Source organism: Laccaria bicolor, genomic scaffold, assembly GCF_000143565.1.
Source record: "Laccaria bicolor S238N-H82 LACBIscaffold_60 genomic scaffold, whole genome shotgun sequence".
Classification (NCBI taxonomy): Eukaryota; Fungi; Basidiomycota; class Agaricomycetes; order Agaricales; family Hydnangiaceae; genus Laccaria; species Laccaria bicolor.
Genome location: NW_001889931.1, coordinates 156,031 through 178,315, shown reverse-complemented (window position 1 = coordinate 178,315; position 22,285 = coordinate 156,031). Strand labels below are relative to the sequence as shown.

The 22,285-nt window shown below is 47.0% G+C and overlaps 8 protein-coding genes across 8 annotated transcripts; 3 read left to right on the top strand and 5 right to left on the bottom strand.

Annotated features, from left to right (window-relative positions):
* Positions 1–404: 404 nt before the first annotated feature.
* LACBIDRAFT_334194 (uncharacterized protein) lies at positions 405–2,203 on the bottom strand (the record flags this gene model as incomplete). Its single annotated transcript, XM_001888898.1, has 8 exons — positions 405–408; positions 531–718; positions 953–1,023; positions 1,145–1,187; positions 1,343–1,394; positions 1,671–1,740; positions 2,013–2,027; positions 2,149–2,203. 8 exons carry the CDS (start codon positions 2,201–2,203, stop codon positions 405–407), a joined length of 498 nt encoding a protein of 165 aa, XP_001888933.1.
* Positions 2,204–5,959: 3,756 nt separating this feature from the next.
* Positions 5,960–6,459, bottom strand: LACBIDRAFT_334193 (uncharacterized protein; the record flags this gene model as incomplete). Its single annotated transcript, XM_001888897.1, has 2 exons — positions 5,960–6,111; positions 6,192–6,459. The coding sequence occupies 2 exons, from the start codon at positions 6,457–6,459 to the stop codon at positions 5,960–5,962; spliced, it is 420 nt and encodes a 139-aa protein (XP_001888932.1).
* A 290-nt stretch (positions 6,460–6,749) lies between these two features.
* On the top strand, positions 6,750–8,661 carry LACBIDRAFT_314366 (uncharacterized protein; the record flags this gene model as incomplete). The annotated part of the gene is made up of 3 exons (XM_001888943.1): positions 6,750–8,258; positions 8,307–8,381; positions 8,437–8,661. 3 exons carry the CDS (start codon positions 6,750–6,752, stop codon positions 8,659–8,661), a joined length of 1,809 nt encoding a protein of 602 aa, XP_001888978.1.
* A 185-nt stretch (positions 8,662–8,846) lies between these two features.
* LACBIDRAFT_314365 (uncharacterized protein) lies at positions 8,847–10,148 on the top strand (the record flags this gene model as incomplete). The annotated part of the gene is made up of 3 exons (XM_001888942.1): positions 8,847–9,491; positions 9,624–9,890; positions 9,939–10,148. The coding sequence occupies 3 exons, from the start codon at positions 8,847–8,849 to the stop codon at positions 10,146–10,148; spliced, it is 1,122 nt and encodes a 373-aa protein (XP_001888977.1).
* Positions 10,149–10,332: 184 nt separating this feature from the next.
* Positions 10,333–14,208, bottom strand: LACBIDRAFT_334191 (uncharacterized protein; the record flags this gene model as incomplete). The annotated part of the gene is made up of 6 exons (XM_001888896.1): positions 10,333–10,488; positions 10,555–11,129; positions 11,186–11,312; positions 11,369–13,491; positions 13,553–13,972; positions 14,025–14,208. The coding sequence occupies 6 exons, from the start codon at positions 14,206–14,208 to the stop codon at positions 10,333–10,335; spliced, it is 3,585 nt and encodes a 1,194-aa protein (XP_001888931.1).
* Positions 14,209–14,390: 182 nt separating this feature from the next.
* LACBIDRAFT_314363 (uncharacterized protein) lies at positions 14,391–15,322 on the top strand (the record flags this gene model as incomplete). The annotated part of the gene is made up of 3 exons (XM_001888941.1): positions 14,391–14,522; positions 14,578–14,718; positions 14,774–15,322. The coding sequence occupies 3 exons, from the start codon at positions 14,391–14,393 to the stop codon at positions 15,320–15,322; spliced, it is 822 nt and encodes a 273-aa protein (XP_001888976.1).
* Positions 15,323–19,622: 4,300 nt separating this feature from the next.
* On the bottom strand, positions 19,623–20,530 carry LACBIDRAFT_314362 (uncharacterized protein; the record flags this gene model as incomplete). Its single annotated transcript, XM_001888895.1, has 5 exons — positions 19,623–19,692; positions 19,751–19,845; positions 19,906–20,020; positions 20,089–20,282; positions 20,360–20,530. 5 exons carry the CDS (start codon positions 20,528–20,530, stop codon positions 19,623–19,625), a joined length of 645 nt encoding a protein of 214 aa, XP_001888930.1.
* A 925-nt stretch (positions 20,531–21,455) lies between these two features.
* Positions 21,456–22,259, bottom strand: LACBIDRAFT_314361 (uncharacterized protein; the record flags this gene model as incomplete). The annotated part of the gene is made up of 5 exons (XM_001888894.1): positions 21,456–21,539; positions 21,594–21,663; positions 21,716–21,820; positions 21,882–21,939; positions 22,001–22,259. 5 exons carry the CDS (start codon positions 22,257–22,259, stop codon positions 21,456–21,458), a joined length of 576 nt encoding a protein of 191 aa, XP_001888929.1.
* Positions 22,260–22,285: the final 26 nt, after the last annotated feature.

The following is a 22,285-nucleotide window of genomic DNA, read 5'->3' as shown; positions in this document are numbered from 1 at the left end:
TTCCGCCAGACCGCGGGTCGAGGTTACCTGGTTCTCGACTTCCAGCGACTTCCCCCCGACTCAACGTCTATCCCCGCTTTCGTCAGGGTTGCCTTGAACGACCCTGACGCAGTGCGGAGATTTTTTGGCTATCGACGATGGGGGACGGACGAGCTCGACCAGGGTGGCCTTTGTGTCTTCTTTTCGGATGGTCGGGAGGGTTGGAGGTTGGAGATGACGATGGATTGCCAGTGAAGATAAAGGATAGAGTCAGACTACGTTCAACAATTCCACCCTCGAGGGATCCCAGGCGTGAAGGATGGAGCGCTCTGAGAGTCCGCCCTCATTCCATATTCACCAAAAACAATACGCAGCGGCACCGCATCTTTGTATGTATATTCCACGTTCCCGTCGATCTCAAACCTTCACCTATATCACTGATAGTAATATCAACTTTACCGCGCAGTTTACGTGCAACTCAACTCAATGCAATGCGCGGTGTTAACGTTTTTGCTAAACTCAATACGCGGCCTCTATAGCAAAACACGCACCGCTCGAGCTTGAGCGCCGGGGTAGCGAATCGGCTCTTTAGAATTGTGATTTCGTTGTAATTGAGGTAAGTAGTGATGATAAAGATTGCCAGTGTCGACGGTTCATGAACTTCCTCCAGCGAAAATTCTCCAATCGATAGATGATCAAGCGGTGTATCAACGACGCGTTTGCTTTTTTGGATGCCTTTCTTCGAATGAAACGGCGCACTTGACATAAGTATATGCGCTCTTTGAAATCACGTACAAAGATCATTCGAGTCGACGCGCATTGGACGCACATTTGAATTCAATACCCTACCGCTCAACCACTGTCAGCGCTCAGCGCTCAACGCTCAAGATTATTGTGATGCTCAACATACAACTTCAAGTTCGCAAATCCGATCACACTTCTTCCTTCTTCGTCCGTCCAGAAATAAACACACCCCTCCCACGAAAACTTTAAGGGTGGCCAGCGGACCGGACGCAGATCGTCTTGGTGATCGATATCTCATGGCTGCAGTACGTTCATTTGCCAGTGCCCGGCATATAACCACTCTATTTCCCAAACATACGATCCCAAGAACTGAGAGGATGAATGATGGAAAACATACCATGTATGTGCACACGTGACTCACTCCCGAAATCGGGGACAATGCTGTTCGAACTCTCACACAAACCCTTCTCATTACTCACACAATGACGTCGGCGCAAGTTGGCGACGTTAACGTTGACGTCGTCGAGGTGGAGCCGAATACTCTTCTTCGAACTTTCGTACTCGGGTGAGCTTGAGTCGTTGGGTTGGGTTGATCAGTTGGAGGTAAGTACGTACGTACGTACATATGTCCTGATGCGCGCCAAACACTCATCATGAGATCAAGTACGCCGCTGCCCCCGTCGAATATTCCTTCTGAAGATCATTTAAACAAGTAAACACTCGGAACTTGAAGCACCCCCAAAATCCATTGATAACACTTCAGCTTTTTGAGAAGAACGGCCCTGATTTCCTGAAAAACAAGAAATTGAACTTGTTACCCCTGTACTGCCAATTTGAATGCCCATCCATCCCGGAGGAACTTCAAGGATCTACGTAAGTAGAAAATCAAGACGACCCTGCACGCATTGTAAAGATCAAGACAATCCCTGGGTGATACTGTGGCTTACTGTGGGCGATCAGCAAGCTCGTTGCGCACCGCGTACAAGAGTACGCAATCCTTCAGGTTGTTTCTTACAACTGTGAATATGTAATGACCGACGGTATGAAATGGCACATCATTATAGGAAGCTAACACTTTCAAAAAAAAAAACATCCAACGGTTCAAAACCACGATGGGAAACGTCCATGTGGTCAAGGTGATTTGAACGGAAGTAATGAATTCGAAGACAAGAAGAAACATCCCTGAACACTTTATTTTTTTTTCGACCCTCGGAAAAAAACGGTCGATCAAGACAATCCCTGGGTGATACCGTGGGCGATCAGAAAGTTCGTGAGCACCACATACTTACAAGCGTACGCTCTGTCTGGCAACAATCCAGATTTTTTCTTACAGCTATGAAATATTTAACAAATGGCACATAGGAAGCTGACACTTACAAGAAAAACAAAACATCCAACGATTCAAATACATGAGGGGAAACGTACATCTGGTCAAGGTGATTTGAACGGAAGTAACGGATTTGAAGACAAGAAGATACATCCCTGAACTCTTTATTTTTTTTTGACCCTCGGAAAAACGGTCCTGACATTCAAGACAACCCTAGGGTGCGCATCACACAAAGGTACGGCTCCACTATTTATACGCCTACCTACAACCACTCAATTACCCGCCACTGGGCCGGGGCCGATGATAGAACGGATCCTATGATGCAATCACCGACTTGAATCCCGCTTTCAAGCTTTCATTGGGGCAGAGCATATGTGACCTTGGAATCGGTGCACACTGCACATGCGCATGCATCGTCTGATGATCTTGTCAATTGAAGGTATGTGTACATTGCACAGGGAGGGTAATTGACATTCATTCATACAGATGCGCGCGATGCGGAAGCGATGAACCAACGCCGTTAACGCGTCCGTCGAATATTCCTGACCGCCGGAGGGAAGGGGGGGCTGAACAGCGGCGTTCAAATTATGGGATGAACCCAAACGCTCTGGAGTCGATCTCGACTCTCGGGCTCGCATTACGATCGAACTAGCCACGCGTGGACGATGAGGTTCATCACCTGTACTTGGGACCAGGTTCGACTCGCTGGATATCAAGATCTGATAGAACTCGACCCGGGGGGTCGATTTAAAATTAAGTGGATCTGAGGAAGAAAATCACCTCGAACCCCTCTTGCTATTTATACATCACGCTCACCCCCATCAACACAGACGCTACTGACAAAAAAGTCACCGAATAATCCAGTTAAATTTATCCTGAGGATAATGCACACTGGTGGCTTATCACGGGTGCTCGAAAATTCCTGACGCCACTCACGTTCAATTATCCACGCGCCGTCCTCGTCACTGGGAGCGTGAGGTATTTTGGCTGGGAACGAGAAACGCGTTTATCGATAACGAACTCCACTGCACTGCGCTTGCCAAATGCTGTTCAACGCAATTGGTATGTCTTCTAAGTTATCAGTCTTCGTACTTGCTCCCTAGTCTTTCACATTTTAGCACTGTTCAAGTGGGACGAGAGGGGTTTTTGCTAGCACAATAGGGTCTTGAGCGATTTTTGCGCTGGTCACCCACTTGGAATTTGGAGGCGTCGGACCGCGTGGCGGAGGGTAAGTCGTCACGTACATTTTTATCAAGAGTATGCCCCGGGGCTTGAATAATCACTTGACGTCTGCATCAATTACTTTCAGTCTCTTCTAGCGAAGCCTACGGCCACGGCAGAACACCTGACGAGTCGCCTCGCGCGGAGCAAGCGTGACGGCCTATACCACACCATCCGTCGACACCGTAGCCACATGACGACATGCCTTCATCATGCAGCCCAGTGGCAGAGCATCTATGCATCAAGATTTACCGCCTTCAAATCACATCACTCCCCCAAGCTCCGAGTGTAGAATAAGCTTTTGGCTATCCAGTAAAACATGATCGTAATTATAGATCGGTACGTCAGAGCCATCCTGTTGGCCCCTCTGGATTTTTCATATCGGTGATCAGGCCATTCATTTATGAGGGAGACCAACCGAAACATTAAAATGTTCTCTTCGATTTTGGACATTGAATATTTGATCGTGGACGGCGCAAGGTGACTCATACTCGATACACTGACAGGCCGTCATCCTGAGGTTTTACAAAGCGCCTTGCACACGAGCTGGTTCGCTGGTTTACGGGGGTAACCGTCTTGAAATTTTACTTAGGCATTACTGTCCGACGAGGGATCGGCCTACGGTATATCGGCCACGAGGAAAACTCGTGGTGTCTGCGCTTTTTTTCAATTGGTTTGAAAGCAACGTGTGATCACAGAATTTCTAAGCAGCAGCGTTAGCTCACAGCGACGCATTTCTTTACCTGTTTGGAGAATGGATGTGACATGCTCCTGTAATGTTTCAATGTTCTGTTCTAGACGAAAAGTGCTGCCTTTATTCTTTGGGCAGATAGAATTTCATGATTTAAATACTCAGTGCCAACTCAGGCTACTCTTTAGTAGAAAATCGAAATGCTATCAGTCAACGGTCATATTGTGCACGTCTAGTAATGACTCACCCAAGGAAGAGAACACGTTCGAGGACTTCCATGTTTTCTTTTGTTCCGTCATGATCAAGGCCATCCTGCTGAAGAACCCGGGTCTATTTCTACGGGTACAACGCTAGAGTACTCCGTTCACCATGGAACAATTAGAATATTCTAAAGCAAAGATAGCTGTCGATAGCTAGATATATGATCTTTAGCCTGGTTTTCTTGACACTTCAACTCAAGAAGTATTTAGCCGTGACCACGGATCTATTGATTTCTCTTATCTTTGCTTGTTATCAACGGAGCTTGCACTCTTGCGACGTAAAGTGACTGACTATGTTGCACACGGAGGATTTTACAGAAAGAAATGCCAAAATTGTCATTGGTCAAGTCTTCCTTTTCTTGATGCGCGTCCTGAAATTTGATACACGCGTTTCAGGCGAGGCCACTCTCGGCCTTTCATTTTAAAAAAAGATTATTGGACTGTAATTGAAAACATTTTACTTTTTCTCAATGGTCAACAACAGACAGTCTTCATACCAGCTTTCAACTGCGCACATTGACTTTCGTGAAACTTAGTCGTAAAATCAGTCTTTCTACTTGCCAGAGTCAACAAAAAAAAGTTAGCCCTGAACCCCAAGGTCCGAGGGGTGGTAGTGGAAGAAGTGTGGGGTAAATTTTATAGTGGCGGAGGCGTTCATGTCACCCCGCAAAAAGGTCGTCTGACAGACGTCCGATGAGCACCTGACCTGAGAGATAGGCGACATTGGCGAACGGAACTGGACTATATGATCGACTCACCTTTGAGTTCGCAACCTCAAGTGTGGTGAGAATTTAGGAAAAATCTTGAGCTTCATGTCATTGATGAGTAGTGAATATGAATGCACCGTACAGTGGGGTGGCAAGCATTTGTTTTTCAAATTCTGTCTTTCAGTTTTTTTTAAATAAAAAAAAGCACGTATAAAAGAAGGTGGTTGACCTTCAGTCGTAGCGGGATGACCATTGATCTGACCGGGATTCAAGTTCTCAGCTCTATCGGTGATAAAGACCTTGTCGAAAGATCCAAGGATCAGGATGGTCCTGAAAACCCACGAAGTATCACATTGGCGCGGAATTATTGTCAGAGCAAACCGTTGGTTACGCTGCGGTCATAAGCATGGAAGAGGATATGAGAGAACCAAATGACAGCATCGTAACAAAGCACGGGACAGTCAACGTTAGTCAACCGCCGCAGGAGCTGCTACGGGCGGGCCAACCATCCTTCTCATTGGTCCTGGCAATGTGTCTTAAACGGAAATCGTCACTCAAACCACGGGTTCTCAAACCGCACAAAATTTTAGCTGCAGCACGACTAGCTTTCCCTCCACACCAGTCCGTAGTCCTAAACGCATTGTTAGAGGGGGTTCTTCAGTCTAGAATGTCCCCAAAACACCTGCGTTGAGTTAGATAAATTTGAGTGTCCGGGGCAACAGTAAACGGTGATGCGCAAGTGATGCGGTAGCAAGGTTGGTGGAGACTTTGATTTCATTTGTGATGGACATAAATACTGACAGAAGTCTTGCAGGACACCTCTACGGGCAATCTGCTGCAACCTTATCTTTGCGACGTGTGGAGAGGTCGCTGCCTCGAACCCCTTTATTCCCCTGCCAATTAAGTATGGGGAGCAGCCGAGTGCACACCGATACTGCATCGTACAATGGTGAGGTACATATACCTGCTTGAAGGTGGGTTGTGACGTTGCAGCTCACCCTGAGTGCTGAGTCTTGCAAGACCCGGCGCATTAATCTCGTTCCTGAGGATGCGCCAATGTTTGGAACTGAAAGGAACATTGAAGTCGTGGACTTGCCGGGGTGCTGACGTAGCCAGATTCTTCAATGTAACTGACACGGGAGCAGCCGCAGAGGAATTTCAGGGATTCCGGGCCAAAAGTACCTGTATTTATTATTTAAAACTCGGCATGCCAATTGCAGATAGATGAAGGATGAGAAGCACTGAACGCCAACTGAACGCACCAGAGAAGGCGTTGATGCTTTCCCACTTCGCGCCAATTTTCGCGTCATCCTCTTTCACCGCCTTGAAGAGGTCGTCGATTACTTCGCGCATAGAAACGCCGCCCTTGAGCCCGACGAGGTGGGTTCCGGTTTTCCGTCCGATGAATTTTTGGATCTTGAGTGGCTGCGTGTTGGGGGCGGGCGTTTTGGTGGGGGTTTGAGGATGAGTAAACATCTCGACTGAGGGAGGGGAGGGGAAGGTAAAGGATCGAGCGGGGGGAGTGAACATGTTTGGGAGATATTGATTGGAAGTTGGCAATTTGTTTGTGAGAAACCCGAACGTTCGTGGGAATGTTTCATAACGTCTCCTTTTCCATTCCAAAATCAAAGACTCAGACTACGAAGAGCAGGGGTAAGCCATCCAGTTGTTTGTCTTCATATTACCATCATTATCAATTGGAATAGGTCAGTCCAGTCGTCAAGTTGTTGCTGAGTTCCGCCGAATTACTGAAGTTTTTATTTTTACGCTCAACCCGTTTGCTATAGCGCTTCGGTCTCGGCGACGCGATCCTCAAAAGCATGGAGGGTTCCACTTGCAGATCTTTGGTTGGAGTGATACCCGATGCACCACCTAAAAAATTTTGTGCCGATTCTCCACAACTTGAATCAGTGGCGCGAAGCGTCGTCTCTGAAGCAGAACAGCGCATTACCGACCTGGAGGAAATAAAACGACGGTCGTCAGAAACTCACCAATTAATTCTCCGCCGGCTTGAAGAATACCACAGCTATGCATTATATCATAAATCCTTCTTCGCGCCCATTTTTCATTTCCCCTTAGAACTCTTATCGGAAATATTCGTCATCTGCGTCACAGACTCTGGTGTCTCATGTCTATCTACCCTGAGGAAAGTCTGTCGCCGCTGGCGCGACACCGTGCACTCTACTCCTCGTCTTTGGAACCGCCCCCCACGCATCTCCGCTAGTCCGCGCCTTGAAACCGAACCTTCCCGTCTGGAGCTACATCTCACGCTGGCGAGGGACCTGCCACTATCAATTGATGTTTCCATCCACCAATGGTGTGTTATGGTGACACCGATGCTAAAAACACTCGTCACCCATTCTGACCGAATCGGAGAGCTGAAAATTCATTGTGACTGGAAGGGACTTCGTCTTCTTTCGGGAATGTCCTCAAGGCTTTGCAACCTTCGTACTCTTGAGCTTAGAATTAATAATGGCATCGAGAACACTGACATTGCGATATTTTCGATTGCTCCTCAACTTCGTGATGTTTGTCTCCTGCCAAGCAGGTCTGGATATCAGTTTTCTAGGCTAGGACTTCCGTGGGCTCAGCTGAAAACGGTCACCATTCGATGGCCCGACCTTGATTATGCGTGGATGGTGTTATCGAAAGCTCCGCACATGGAAATGTGTACTTTCATTCATGTTGAAAACGCTGGAAATCCCCGTGGAATTATTCGACACACAGGATTGAAAGATTTATCCTTCAAGAAGTTTCCGTGCAATCCACAGGCCGTTTTTCCTGCATCACTTTTCGACAATCTTGCCCTGCCAAATCTCAATAGCCTACTTGTTCAGCTCGACGAGCTGACAATTGATCCAATAATCGCGTTAATAGCGAGATCAGGGTGCAGATTAACAAAGCTAGCCCTGAACTCTTACTTTATCGAGGGTTCACTGAGGGCGTTGTTGGTCGAGACTCCCTCACTTACCCATCTGGAAGTGGATCACCTCTGGCCTACCAGTATCAAAGATCTTACCATTGATAAGGACTCAAAGAATGACCCTATAGCCCCCCACCTCCGGGTTATTCAGGTCAGGAAGTTCAATTACGTGGATGAGCCCTGGTGTTTATTGCTAAACACCTTGATTGGATCTCGGGTTGACTCCCTTCAGTCAATTCAAGAGATTCATCTCAATTTTGACGATCAATCCCACGCATTCCAGGTTTACGGCCATTTACGTGGTATCCCGTGGACGCCTTCCGGTGATTTTGGATATGACTTCACGGTTGACTGGGCGCGGTCCCTTCGCAAGCTGACAAGGAGCTCATTGCCTCCTAAAGATGATGTATTATGACTTCTTCCATTGATTTCGTCAATCTAAAACCTCTCGCAGGCTATTACTTCCCTAAATGACATTCTTGACGAAATGGATGATTACAGATTTATTGAATGGCAGCCATACCTCGCGGTAGGTTTCTGCTTTACAGATCTTTATCATTTCTTCTAATGTTTTCCACTGCAAGACTTCAGCGATTTATGACAATGTGGTCGACATCTGCTCTTTGACTGGAAACCATCTTGAACGATTACGAGGCTGGTGTGAGGTACAAGCGAGGATCCGACGATTGCTCAAATATTGGACAGCACTTCGAGAAGAATATAGGGAATTTCCTCAAAGTATTTGGAAGAAACAAAACTATCTGCTAGCGCTCTCTCCCGTATTTTACTTAGCCCCGCATACAAGTTAAAGCTCGTACGGCCACCCTTGAGTACTTTGCATGTCGAGTAAGAGTCAGACTCGCGTTTGGCATGGTGCAGAAAAGCAAAAACGGTTTAGAGTCTGAGTCCTTTCTTTGCGAAAATTGTCAAAAATAAAACATTTGTCCGAACATTTCGGGAGGAAGAGCCAAATAATTATCAACATCTCTTCATTATGGTTGACGACATCCTCGACGTTCCTGACGTTCCTTCCGACCCTCCTCCCGCGCTAACTGCATCAGATGATCGTGACAATGCGATAGCGGATCCGCCACCGCCGTACCCATTGCCGCGAAGACAAAGAACAGGTCGTTCTGGACGGGGGCGTCTTCGAACACAACATTTGCACCATGGCCAGATGGCGTCGACGGACTCTTACTCAGATCACGACACTCTTGCGTCGGCGCAGTCGAACGCTCGCGCTTTTGAAGACGATGAGGAAGTGCATGCAACAGAAACCACGCCGTTTCTTTCTCCGTCCGATTCACCCACCAGCACATCTCGTCATGTGGGCGGTCGGCCACGATCGTACTCCCATGCCAGCACCATGTCTGCGGCACCCTCCCTAGCGCGAACCGTACTATCTCTATTTGTGCCAGAGGATGGGTCGCTTTTTGGTGATGAGGTGCACTTATCATCGGTTTCTCATCCGGACGGTTATGTTGTATCTGAACTTCCACGGCAGGACACCGGATTCTCCTGGAAGGCGTATTTCCGTCCGATAACGCGTGCAGTATATTGGCGTTCGCTACTGCATCTAGCCCTGCTGAACTTTCCATTTGCTTTGGTCGCCTGGGTTTACCTGTTTGTGTTTACTGTGGTGAGTCATCCATTGCGTCTTCACCTCCACCTTACTCTGGAGGATAAATGCCTCTCTACCTCCGCTGGCACCCCTTCCTCCCCAGCCTAACATCGTTATCCCCACTATGACGGTATCTGACGTTATTTTTAGACGGGCACAACCCTCCTCATGGCACTCCCATTAGGCGCCGTCCTATGTTTCTTCAACCTACTCGGCGCGCGAACATTTGCGCGAGCTGAACTAGCTCTGCAAATTAGATTTCACACCCCTCTTTCCTATCCCCCTCCCTACCCCCCACGACCCATTTTCACACGCTATCGCGACCCCACCATCTCAGAGATCGAGTCTGGCAGGTTGGCAACTACCAGGGGCGGCCTCGTCCGTGAGACCTCATTCTACAAGAATACTTACGCCATGGTACGTCTTCTCATACCTCCCAAATCCATATTTTTACACTACAACTAGTTCACGGACCCAACATCCTATCAAGCATTATTCTACTTCATAGTCATCAAGCCCGCTATCACACTCCTTCTTTCTCTCGGTATCATCATTTTCGTGCTGCCTTCCATGATCCTTATACTTCCAGCTCCCGCTGCCCTTCGTGCCGTCAGACGTCTTGGCATCTGGCAGGCGAACGTTGCTGTCGAGGGACTTTACCTCGCCGTCCGATGACAAATGAACTATTGACTGGTGCCACAGCTCCGTGTATTGTAACGATCCCCAACTTGTAGAATGATGTATTTTTCGGTTTGTATCTGCGTCTCTGCTCAAAATGTGATATACATTTTCATTTATCAAAAACGAAAACTTCCAAGAATATAAGGATAGATGTAAGTGCAAAATGAATCGGCAAATATCACTTGGTAGCACCCAAGCCCAACTTTGTAGTCTTGATAATGGCAGTCAAAGGCGCGTCCAAACCGCCCGAAACACCAATCCGATCCCCCTCCGACCAGCCCATCATAGCCAGCATCCGGAACCCAATGTTCGCCTCGCTGATCTTGGGGGCAGCCTGCATTTACAACATCAGATATCCGAACAGAACGAGGAAAAACAAGAAAAAAAGCCAATAACCCACCTTACCAACCTCATCTCCCTCCTTGTGCTTTGGCACTTTCCCAGCACCACCACCCCTCCCTCCTCCATAAACAAACTCTCCACCACCTCTATCCCCCCCAGCCCCCCCAGCCCTCCTCACAATTCTCCCAACCTTCTTCTCATCAACGCCCCACCCCGTCCGACTCGTCTTCGTCAACGTTATATACCTCGAATCTCCTTTCCCCTTACTCAAACTCTTCAAATTGAAAGCCAGCGCCAACTCATGCACATTCTTCCTCGTCTCCTTGTTCGTAGGCGGCAGGCTCATCGAATCACGGCCCCCAATATCAGCAACGAACCTCCGGATCTGCTGGACGAGCGTCGTCATGTCGATGATCCTATTCGGGAGGACGTTGATCGTAGGATCGAGCCCTGCGGCGAGTCTCATAGCTTTACGACCTTTCTTGCCGCCTTTCTTTTGGGAAAGGGGGTCGGAGGCTTGCAGGAGCCGTTCGAGTGCTCGCGCTTCTTTGCGTTCTGCTTTCCTTTGCCGGTCTTTGTCCCATTGGGCTTGGAGAGCTGTTGGGAGGCTGTTGCGTTTATCTTTCTTTCGTTCTAATAAGTATCTCTGTTAATAAGGGATGATGCTTAAAAAAGGATGTTTAGCTTACTAGCTGGACTGAACCCCTCAAGATCGTCATCATAGTCAAAGGTGCCATCTCGAATGGCTGTAAACAGCTTCCTCCTCTCCTTCCTATTCCTGCCTTGTAAAATATCTTCATTCTTATCGAGAATGTTCTGCACATATGCCCACGTCAGTCACTTTCATACCGAATAAGACAAACAAGACTGACCTGAATCTCCTCAATAAAATCATCATCCTCCTCCGCCCACGTCATATTCCGATCCAACACATCTTCATCATCATCACTCCTATCATCAAAAGACGCATCAGCCGGCCTCTTCCCCCTCGCCCTTTCCCTCAACCGCTCAAGTCGAGCTTGGAAACTCGTCCGTGGTGTTTGTTCTTCGTCCTCGTCCTCATCATCACTGTCATCTTCATCACTAGCATCTTCTCCCAGAGCAGCGGCAGCACCCTCAGAGATCAACATCCCCTCTTCAACATTAAACATCTCTTCCACTTCCTCGTCATCTTCGCTACTCCCACTACCCAAACTACGAAGCTCCTCATCCTCATCCTCATCCCTCATCCTCTCCTCATCCCGAATATCATCCGCCGTAACGAACCTCCCCGCGTCTTTCCCCAACAGCCCACCAACAAAACGTTTCATAGCGTCCACATCCAAATCATCAACCTCCATCCCCTCAGCACCTCCCTCCTCCTCCTCCGCCCGCTGCTTCCCCTTCCCCTTCCCTGTAGGCTTCTGAACATCCGCAAACGACATAAACTCCTCCTCCTCTCCCGCATCATCATCACCACTAGTATCCCCCCAATCCAAATCCGAATCACCCCTCCGCCTCGAAGCCTTCTTCATGTCCTTTCCGCTTCCAATGAAAAGCTGCGCCTCGGACATCATAGCTCCGTATACACTGAACCCACCACCACCACCACCACCAGCGCGCTTTTTGAGTCTTTTCCTCTCCTTTGCTTTGAACGCTTTTGCTTGGCGGGGTGTGGTGACGGGTGGGACGCGTAGTCTCTCTGTGGTTGCTTTATTTTTGGCTTTGTTGGGAGTTTGTGGTTGTGGTTGTGGTTGTGGTTGGGTTGTGGAGGAGGAAGAGGAGGACGTAGACGCCAATGGGAAAGAGGACTCGTTTATAATGGTCGTTTGAGAGAGTCCAACGTACGGCTCAAACCGCGATGTGTCTTTTTCTTTTTCTTCCTCTTGCGCCTTTTGTGTGTGCGTAGTAAGTTTCACCCGCGGATGGGGAGCCACGTAGACGATAATCTCGTCCGAGTCATCGTCATCTGGTATGGATAGGGGCTGTGCTGGGAGTTCACTCCCAGCCACAGGTTCAGGAACGACGTCGACGAAGAATATGTTCTGACCGGGTTCTGCTGGAGGTGGCCTTGGCGTGGTAGTTGTAGTATCCACATCCATAGTACTTATCAAGTTTGGTGTTATCTGCACGTCAAGAATTTCCGTCGTCGTCGATTCCACTTCGATGGATGTGTCCGCGACGATGTGTGCGTGAAGGACATTTGAGTCCTCTGCAAATACGCTTCCTTGATCTACGGAAGGTTTCGCCACGGGTTCCAGTTGCTCTTCGACCGCGACACATGCTTCAACCGTAGCAATGCTCCTTTCCCTCTTTGTGCTTTCGCTCAAGAACGCCGTGGTGTGTTCATTCGAACAGACCGTACTGGAAGAGACAGTGGTGCTTCCACCCGTGAATCTGGTGCTCAAGGACCCCGCATCAACCGATTCATCAACGTGCATGGAGCCATAATTTGAAACAGCATCGTTTTGCGCAGAAACCGTGTTTTCTTCTTGAATGACGGTGCTCTCGTCCTGGATGGTGACGCCCTCGCTGCTCTGGGTAACCACGTCATTCATATCCATGTCAGACTCCCGCATCGAATCCACAATCAACCCGTTCTCCCGACCAAGCACGTCCAAATTTGACGGAGTACCCATACCCCCCTCTACCAACGTCAACTTGTCCAATTCGGTAAAGTCGATTTCTAGCACCGTTTCCTTGTCCCCACCTCCATTGTCAAGATTCTGCGGTGCGTGGGTGTTGGTGTTGGTAAAGCGCCCCGTAAACACCTCCTGTTTTTCATTCACACGCGAGGAGGAGTAGTTGGAGGGTTGGGATGAAGTGGTGGTGGTGGTAGCGACGACAAGCGACTCTAAGAGTTTGCCCATATCCTTAAAATCGACTTCTTCAATATCATCCTCTCTTCCTTCGTCTTCCTCCTCTCCAGAAGACGAGGGAGGAGGAGGGGGAAAGTTCGCCCCGCTGAATACACGAAACACTTTATCTGCTGTTGGTGCGTTATTTTGTTGTGTATCTGCATGCAGAGGAGTGTAAGTCCAATACCAGTACCGATCGAAGAAAAGAGAGAAACAGACCTCTGTCCTCATCAGGCTGAACGGCAGCCTTCAACAGCTCCTCGCCTGCTTCCTCCTCAAACAATATCTTCGTTAGTACGGAGGGTACGAAGATGACGGGACGGAGGAGGGGTCTGGAGGCGTATAAGAGGGTTGAGAGTGTGTTGTTAGTGTTCTTGTAGTTTCCGTTGGGACTTGGGTCGTAATAGTTATTTGGAGTTTTGGCATCTCCGCGTGGTGAAGTGCCAATGCCAAAGCCTCGTCCTCGGGTGGGGTTGGGAGTACCACGACCATTGCGGGGTGTATTCGCCCCACCACGGCCACGGGGTGTATTCGTCCCACCACGACCACGGAGCGTATTCGCCCCAGACCGCTGTGGAGTCCCTCTTCCTCCTCCTCCTCCACGTCCGCCTCTAGTAGGTGTTCCTCTATTTTGCGGTCCTATCCACCCCCTTCAATAAGTACCCAACGAACACTACACCAAAGAACGAACCATCTTGACTCATCATCCTAGCAGTGAAAGCCAGCTCTTCTTCAACGAAACTCGATCCTGGTACTGGCATGTTTCCTCTTCCCTTGCCGCCGCCGCGATAAGGCGATCCACCAGCAGCAGCACCACGAGGGCTCGTTTGGGGTTGTCCGCGTCCACCGCGATGTCTACCTCCTCTCGGGGCCATCTGATACGTAGGAGAGAGAGAAAAGGGAGAAAAGATGGCTAACGAACGAACGTGGTTGTTGCGAATTTCGGGGTTAAAAAGATCTTGAGCGTCATATCGCGTCCGCACACCGCCCGGAGCCGGTGTATGGTTGCGTCGTCAGGGACAAACACCACGTCTCATTGTTCACGACCACGACCACGATGGAGTACACGACCCACGATGAAATAAACCTCGTCCGACTCGTTCGAAGGCTCGAGAAGAGCGTCGCTACACCCGATGAGTGGAACGAGGGCAATGAGTGGATTTGGTTAAAAGCGCAGAAGGATCTCCAGGTGCCTTTCGACTTTGTTGTCCCGAATTGAATTTGCTTATTGTGTACGATGTTAGAAAGTCAAATACGCACGCAAACTCGTCAAGAACGTCGAGACATACGACGAGGACGCGTTACTCCCAGCCAAGATCAAGCAGCGTAACGAACTCTTGATCAAGCTGGACAAAGTCGAGGTATTCCTCAAAGACGTGCATCAGGTTTCGCTTCTCTTCTCATACCCTCCCCGTCCTTCGCTGACCTTCAAACGAACAGCGCACACTACCACCCACCAACCGCCCCGCACCACTCCTCCCGTCCATACCAAAACCCGAGTTCTCCCCCCCAGAACAAAACACACCACTCCTCTCCTCCACCGCCCTCTTCTCGCCACCCTCTCTCCCCCCATCTCCTCTCCCACCTTCCTTTCCCCCTCTCGCGCGCACATCCCCATCAACCACCACCGCCCTCGCTCCCACAAACACAGACGCCCTCATCCCACGCAAACCCCCCACCTCAACACCATCAAACCCAGCCCACACATCCCTCCAATCTTCCCTCTCCCTCCAACTCTCCCAAATGGCAACCCAACTAAAACGTAACGCCGAACACTTCCAACAAACACTCGAAAAAGACAACGCTCTCCTCCAAATAACCTCCCAAAAGATCGAGGAGAACTACGACGCGATGGGTAAAGCTCGTGTCATGCTTAAAGATCTTACAGGGAAGAGTGGTGGAACGACGTGGTTGGTCGTGGCGATTGTGATGTGCGTGTTGGGTGTGTTTGTGGCTATGGTGGGTGTTATTCGGTTTTCGAGGTTTTGAGCATGGAGTTGTGTGTTGGTCGTCCGTCGTTGCTAAAAGAAATGACTCTTGCTAAAACCATTGTAATTGAGGGAATTGAACCCACGCAGGTCGAGTTCACGCATACACGACCCGGTACCAAGTATACCATTACTGTTGATAAATTCACTGATGCAGATTAGTATGTAGTATAGCACTATTTCTTCTAATTGTAATTCCGCACTCTCAAAGCTCGAGCTCACAAAGAGGGCTAACAGGATGTATCCACACTGATAACGGAGCTCAAAGTCGGCACTTGTCGATCGTCGTCTGTAATACACATCTCTTCAAATTTGAGATTATTGGGCCGTTATGTATCGAAATATTCACACTTCGAATTCGCAGCGCGTTAACGGTATCTGGAAAAAACAAAAACAAAAAAACAATAAAAAAGTTTTGAAATACTGGGCGATGCATTAAGAGGGAATCGAACCCCCGGCGGGTCGAGAAGAAATTTCGAAAGTACGATGGCAACGACCCAGGTTACCACTACCCCATTAATGCTTAACAGAGAATCTTAATGCTGTCTTGAAGGGGAAAAAGTGAATTCTTTACACAAGAAGCAACTACACAACACACCATTATGCATTAAGACAGAATCATTAACTAGTAACTTTCTATGTTGGATGTATCCACACTGCACTCATTGCTGTCAATCATGTAATTGCACATCTCTTTGAATTTGAGATTGGGTAAAATATTCACAGTTTGAATTTACAGCACAACAGTTAAAATGAACCCATACCCTATGATGCATTAAGAGGGAATTGAACCCCCATCAGGTCAAGCTCATTTGATGAAGCACATACAATGGCAATGACCTGGGTTGCCATTACCCCATTAATGCATTACATAGTAAAATGTTGTTTTAATGATTGCAGTTGGGGGGTGTACATGTATGGGGAAAAAAAATCAAATTTTCAACACTGGAAGTAAAACTCAAGAATGCATCATGTTGGCATCATGCATTGAGAGGGAATTGAACCCCCAGCAGGTCAAGTTAAACTCTACTGACTATAACAATGACCCAGGTTACCTTTACCCCATCAATGCATTGGAGGAAATGAGGTTTTTGAACTGATGTGTGTGTTGGAAAAGATTTTGACTTGGGTAATAAAAAAAACAGCAAGAACACTCAGCATTTTATGGATTTATTATCTAAAGACTAACTCTGACAACTTCTTGAACCAGCTGATAGAATTGTATATATATGAAACCCATCTAAACTACCACCATACAAGTTCAAGTATCAACATCCACCCTGCTGATGGGACAGGTGTAATTTGTAGAAGGATGCTAAAAGAAATTTATCCCTAACCCTTCCTCTGGTGCATGTGTTGTATTTGGGGGCATAAAACCCACACAGTTTGAATTCAAACATGCTGCATATACAGCTGACAATAACCTGGTACCAAGAATAACCATGTCAACATGCTCATAAATACATTGGTGTAAAGTTAGTCATAACACATTAATGCTGTATTTCTATCCAAGGAGGGTTAACTAGTAATTTTATAAGATAGAAGAGCTTGATCAAAGTTTACAGTCATTGCCAGATCATTGTATTTGAAGCACATCTCTTTATATTTGAGCTTGGGTGGTTGAGTGTTGATACTTTAAATTCACAGTGCAACAGTACCCAAACAAAAAAAGTCAAAAAGCAAAAAATCATGTGCAAACTGCCTCTTATATTACATCATGCATTAAGAGGGAATTGAACCCCCAGTGGGTCAAGTTATGCATGAACACAATTGTATGGCAACAACCCAGGTTACCACTACCCCAGTAATGTATTTTCAAGTCAATGTAAGATGATTTACTTTTATGAATCAACTGAAATTCATGTTGTGCCAGTAGAACTGGAAGGGAGGATGAATCCACTCAGCATTTCACAGTTTCACCAGCTACATCAAGGCCCAAATGTTAGAAGTAAATTGATGCAAATCATTCAAGGAGATTTCACAAAAATGCATCAAGTGGGAATTGGATATTGAACCCCCAGCAGGTTGATGCAACCCACCACTATTGACGTTATGGTGACCCAGCAATCACTACCTTATTAATGTGTTGCAGGAAATGTTGTTTACATGATTGGAGAAGGGAATTTTTGGGGGAAGCAAATGATTGGAGGACATCTGAGTTATGGGAAATCTGAATGTCTGAGTGTATGGCAGACAGTCCAAATGTTCGAGCTAGTAAATATGGCTCCATGTCCCAACCTTGACCACATGCTCAGTTTTTTAGCTTAGATAGGTGCACTTACAGTGCTAGTAGACAGAGATAGAAAATACAACTAAACTAAAAAGCAGTATCTAATCTGAATCAGATAAAACAATAATGGAGGCAGACCACTTTCTTCACATGCTTCGCCCAGGTATGCATCTTTAAGCTGGGCAGGAGCCTCCTTCCACTCCTTGACCTGATTGAAAACTGTTGAGCAACAGTATGTGACACCAAGGATATACAAGATAGGACACATGCACACATATCAACAATGACACACTCCTGATTAGGGTAGCTGGAGTTTCAATCCCCTAACCACCAACCTAACCTTCTAATCTGACTGGGAACATGCTACTGCATGGAGAGAATATATCCCTAACTCTAACCACTAACCCTAACCTCCTAACCTTACCCTTACCAGTAAGAGTGCACTACTGTGTGAAAAGACACTACTAACCCTGTCCCTTACATCGGATGGGTGGGGTCATTCAGTCACCCCAAATAACCTTCACCAGACATCTTCAAATTTCATATACTAGTTCACAACCATGGACTGGACCCACTCATGCATTTCTTTGGTTAGAAAATGTTTTCCTGCTGCATGCCCAAAACAGGTCATGTCATGGCTTGCCATTGTTGCCTTGTCAGAGATCAAAAGCCCATCACTGTTGGACTTCAAGGTTCAGTGTGATGTTTTGTGACTGAACGAATGTCCCCACCCATCTGATGTAAGGGAGTAGTAACCCTAACACTAAGCCCTAACACTAACTGCATCTATTTGGCGCATACTTCAGAGTGTCAAAAGTATCCAATTTGATGGGTGATCAGCGACACATCGTCATGTGCCTAAGTGTGTTGGGTGTCCCTTCTTGTCATTCTGTGTGACCTTGCGTGACACCCAAGTGATGCCAGGACAGTGCTGTTAGAAGCTGTGATGAACAACCAGCAAAAGCCCAGAATTTTTGGGAGGGAGTCAACTCACATGATAGGGAGGTGATGCACTTTCAGCGGAATGGGTTGTGTTGGCAGTGCTGGTGAAGGTTTGTGCTGGCAAGGTTTTCAATGTTTGGGATTTGGGAAGAGCAGTGTGACATTGAGAAAACAACAGACAAATGGACACGGCAGATTGCCAGACAATCACACTTCAAACAAGGAATGATCGGGCAGTGAAGCAAAGCATTGGACAGATTCCCTGACAAGTTTATCATTTTTGCACCTTGTATGTAATTAGGTCAGATAAATGGGACAATTTTTATTTTGACAGTATATTTGCCAATTGTTCAAGGGGGCTGACAGAATCAAAACAGTTAGAATGCTTATTGTTTAAATTTGTCCACAACTCTGTTCCCTAGGTGAAGCTTTTGTTAAAAGTTAAAGTTTTGCCTCATGCCGAAGAGACAAACTGAATTGTTCCTGGAATCTGTTACATCTACAAATTTTAATTCTTAACAGCCTTTTGTTCTGTGGATGTCCCTTACAACAATTTTTTTTACATTTGGATGTTGCCTTCACACAAAAAAATCCCATAGGTCTGTTTTAATTACATAAAAGGTGCAAAAATGATTAATTTGTCCTAGAATCTGTCAAAGACTTTGCTTAACTGCCTGATCATCCCTTGTTTAAGGTGTGATCAGAGGTTCAGATTTCCCAAATCTGAGACTTTCTGAATGATTCAATATTCTTTCCAACTCTGGAAGAAAAACGAAATATGTTACTCTTATGCATTAAGAGGGAATTGAACCCCCGGCAGGTTGAGCTCAATGAACCAAGTTGTGTTGTGACCATCGCAACAACCCAGGTTACCTCTACCCCATTAATGTGTTGCAGGAAATGTTGTTTCTGAACATTATATGTGTGCTGGAAGAGATTTTGGCTTTGTGAAGAAAAACAGCATACAAAGTACACTCGGTGTTTTATAGTTTCACCTCCCAACTCAAGGGAATTTTTTTAAAGGAATACAACTGGTGCCAAAAAGGTTAAGCCAACTTAATGCATTACATTGTCCAATCCCCGCAAGGACTGCCACATATTTATACTGTCTTACTCTTTAAATTTCATGTTAAGTGGTGCTCTTCACGCCATCCTTGACAGCCTGCCAAGACGCCCTCCCAGACACCTCCTTGAACCAACTGAATATATACAAAAAATCACATAAATCACCGTGATGCAAAATGTATCAACACTCACCGGTCAACATTGGGCTTCGACTCTATAGTGTCGCTCCCCGCCGCAGGGAGAAGTGAGCCATAGGCAACGTGGAAAATATCAGCGAGCGTGATTTCCTAAAGTCCACAGTGAGTAACGCATTACCAACAGGGACAAAGGACAACAGTAGTACTGACATTGCCAGCAAGATATTTCTGCTTTCCCAGGATTTGGTCATACACAACCAGGTTCTTGTCCAACGCAGCAATGGCGGCTTCGTAAACGGCAGGATCGGGATTCAGCCCGCGGTACCTTATTTATTTCGAAATACGACATCATCAGAACGGGGATGCAATATAAAGAGAAAGAAACCACCGCACTTCTTGAACACATTCTCGGCAACGGCTTTCGATGCGTACGGGTTAAAATTATGGACTTCGACCGATGCAGCTTGCTCGAAAAGTCCGTATGCCTCTAAATCCTTCGGGAGGAGGGGCGTTCCCTGATTGGCGTACTTGGTCGCGATGTAACGAGCGATTGCCCTACTTTCGTATAAGATGTACCCATCGTCGTCCTAGATATCAAATTTTAAGTGAATTGAATTCGACGTTGGTATTAGGCCAAGGCTTAGGAGAAATAAATAAAGCTCACAATGTAAGGAACCTGTCCAAACGGTTGCTTGGCGACGAACTCTGGGGCTTTCTGCTCGCCTTTCAGAAGATCGACTTGGATGAATTCAAAGGGGACTTGTTTCTCGTGCAACACTGTCGCGACCGTACGAGTGCAGGTGGATAGGTGGAATCCGTAAAGTTTGAGAACCATATTCAGATGTAAGTGTCAGCAGGTAATGGATGCTTCTGATACGTTGCCATTTCCCTGCCTTCTTATAAGGCGACGAAGGAGGACATCACTGGAGAGAAGGATTTCTAGAAAGATAATTCTCCGTGATTACAAGTCAGTCACGGGTAAAGTCAAGAATAGACTTGCCGTCTGTCCGCGTACGCTTAGATTTCAAAGCCGTCGCGGTTCCTGATGGTGATAAGAGGGTCTCCGCGGATGGGTGATGCCGCGAAATCGTATTTTCAGAACCCTGGAAGGTGTGAAGACCTCTTTGATAAGAAAGACTGCAGTGGACGCTCAGAAGAAGTGGCCAGCGGAATAGAATAGAATAGAATAATAAATTGGAAACCAAGCGGAAACTTGTCACATCGGTCAGGTGACTCGGCGGTTGCTGGCGCCAACACCAAACCTCAACCAACAAAGTGAGTTGAGCGTAGTAGTCTCAAGATACTTACGTCCACACTTGAGCGGACAGTACAAGGACAGACAGATTCTCAACCAATAAATCCAAAAGTGATAATTTTTTCGTCTGTGATACGTACTTAATTCCGGGTCCTAGGGCGACGTGTACACAAATAACTTATGGCATGAACAATTTAAAAGTACGTGGTGCGTAGCGGCACTGATTCCAGCCTTTAAAAGAGAGGCAAAATTCAGTGCATTAAGAGGGAATCGAACCCCCGGCGGGTCGAGAACTTCCTCGCGACTGAATGGCAACGACCCAGGTTACCACTACCCCATTAATGCCTACTTACAGTGTTCCTTTTGATTTTGCAGTTAGACATTTGAAACACTCTGGTCGTCGATGAATCTTTATTGGTACGTTCTCCATTCACGATTATGTAAATGAATATATTATAATGAATTTCTTCTACAAAGGTCTGACCTCGAGCCGCAAGCGCTAGCCTCACAAGCTGGCTTTTGGCGCAGACGGCAACATCTTGATGTGCACGCCCGAAGCAACTAGGCGACGGTGCGTGTCATTCCAGATCTGATTTTCTCTTCATAGCATCAGGAAGTTTGAGAGGGACATCATACAACCCACCTCGGTTCTCACAGAATGTGCTCTAGCGCCTAGCGTAAGCGTTGTGTTTACTAACCGGATTTTGTCTCCCCTATGGCGTGTGGTAAGATTTGCGCGTTGTAATTTGTCAAGGGTAGACTTACAGGCTAGCCGGAGAATGGTAGACCACATTCAGAGATTGCGTCACGCTCATCTGAAATTTGCCGGACGTAGTCATCCTGAGAGCTGTCAACGCCAGCGATGAGCACCTACCAATATCCATAAAAAATATTAGAAATTCGCAAGAGTGAGAAATGCAACGAAACTTACATGTCAATCAACCAAGCAATACATCCCCCATGCAGCGTTCCATTTCCATTCAACATATCTACGTCGCACGCGTAAGCCTACTCACCCTTCCTCACAATGGTAAACAAAAAAAGACCCACCTTCAGCAACCACAATCTCAGCAACAACCCTCCCCTCCAACCTACTCGCCTCCTCCCGCTTCTCATCAACAGACAACTCCGTAACCTTAATCCTCTTCTGAATTTCCTCTCCAAAAATCGGCGAATCAACGTTCGCGGACATATGGCTCCCGAAGAAGAGGGATGGATATCCTAGGAAACGTTTGATCTCAGGGGAGGCGTTTCCTGCTATATGGGAGATGTCGAGGGTGTCTTGGTTTGGAAGTTCGACTTGTGCCATGGTCTTGGGTATATGCGCGTGGTATT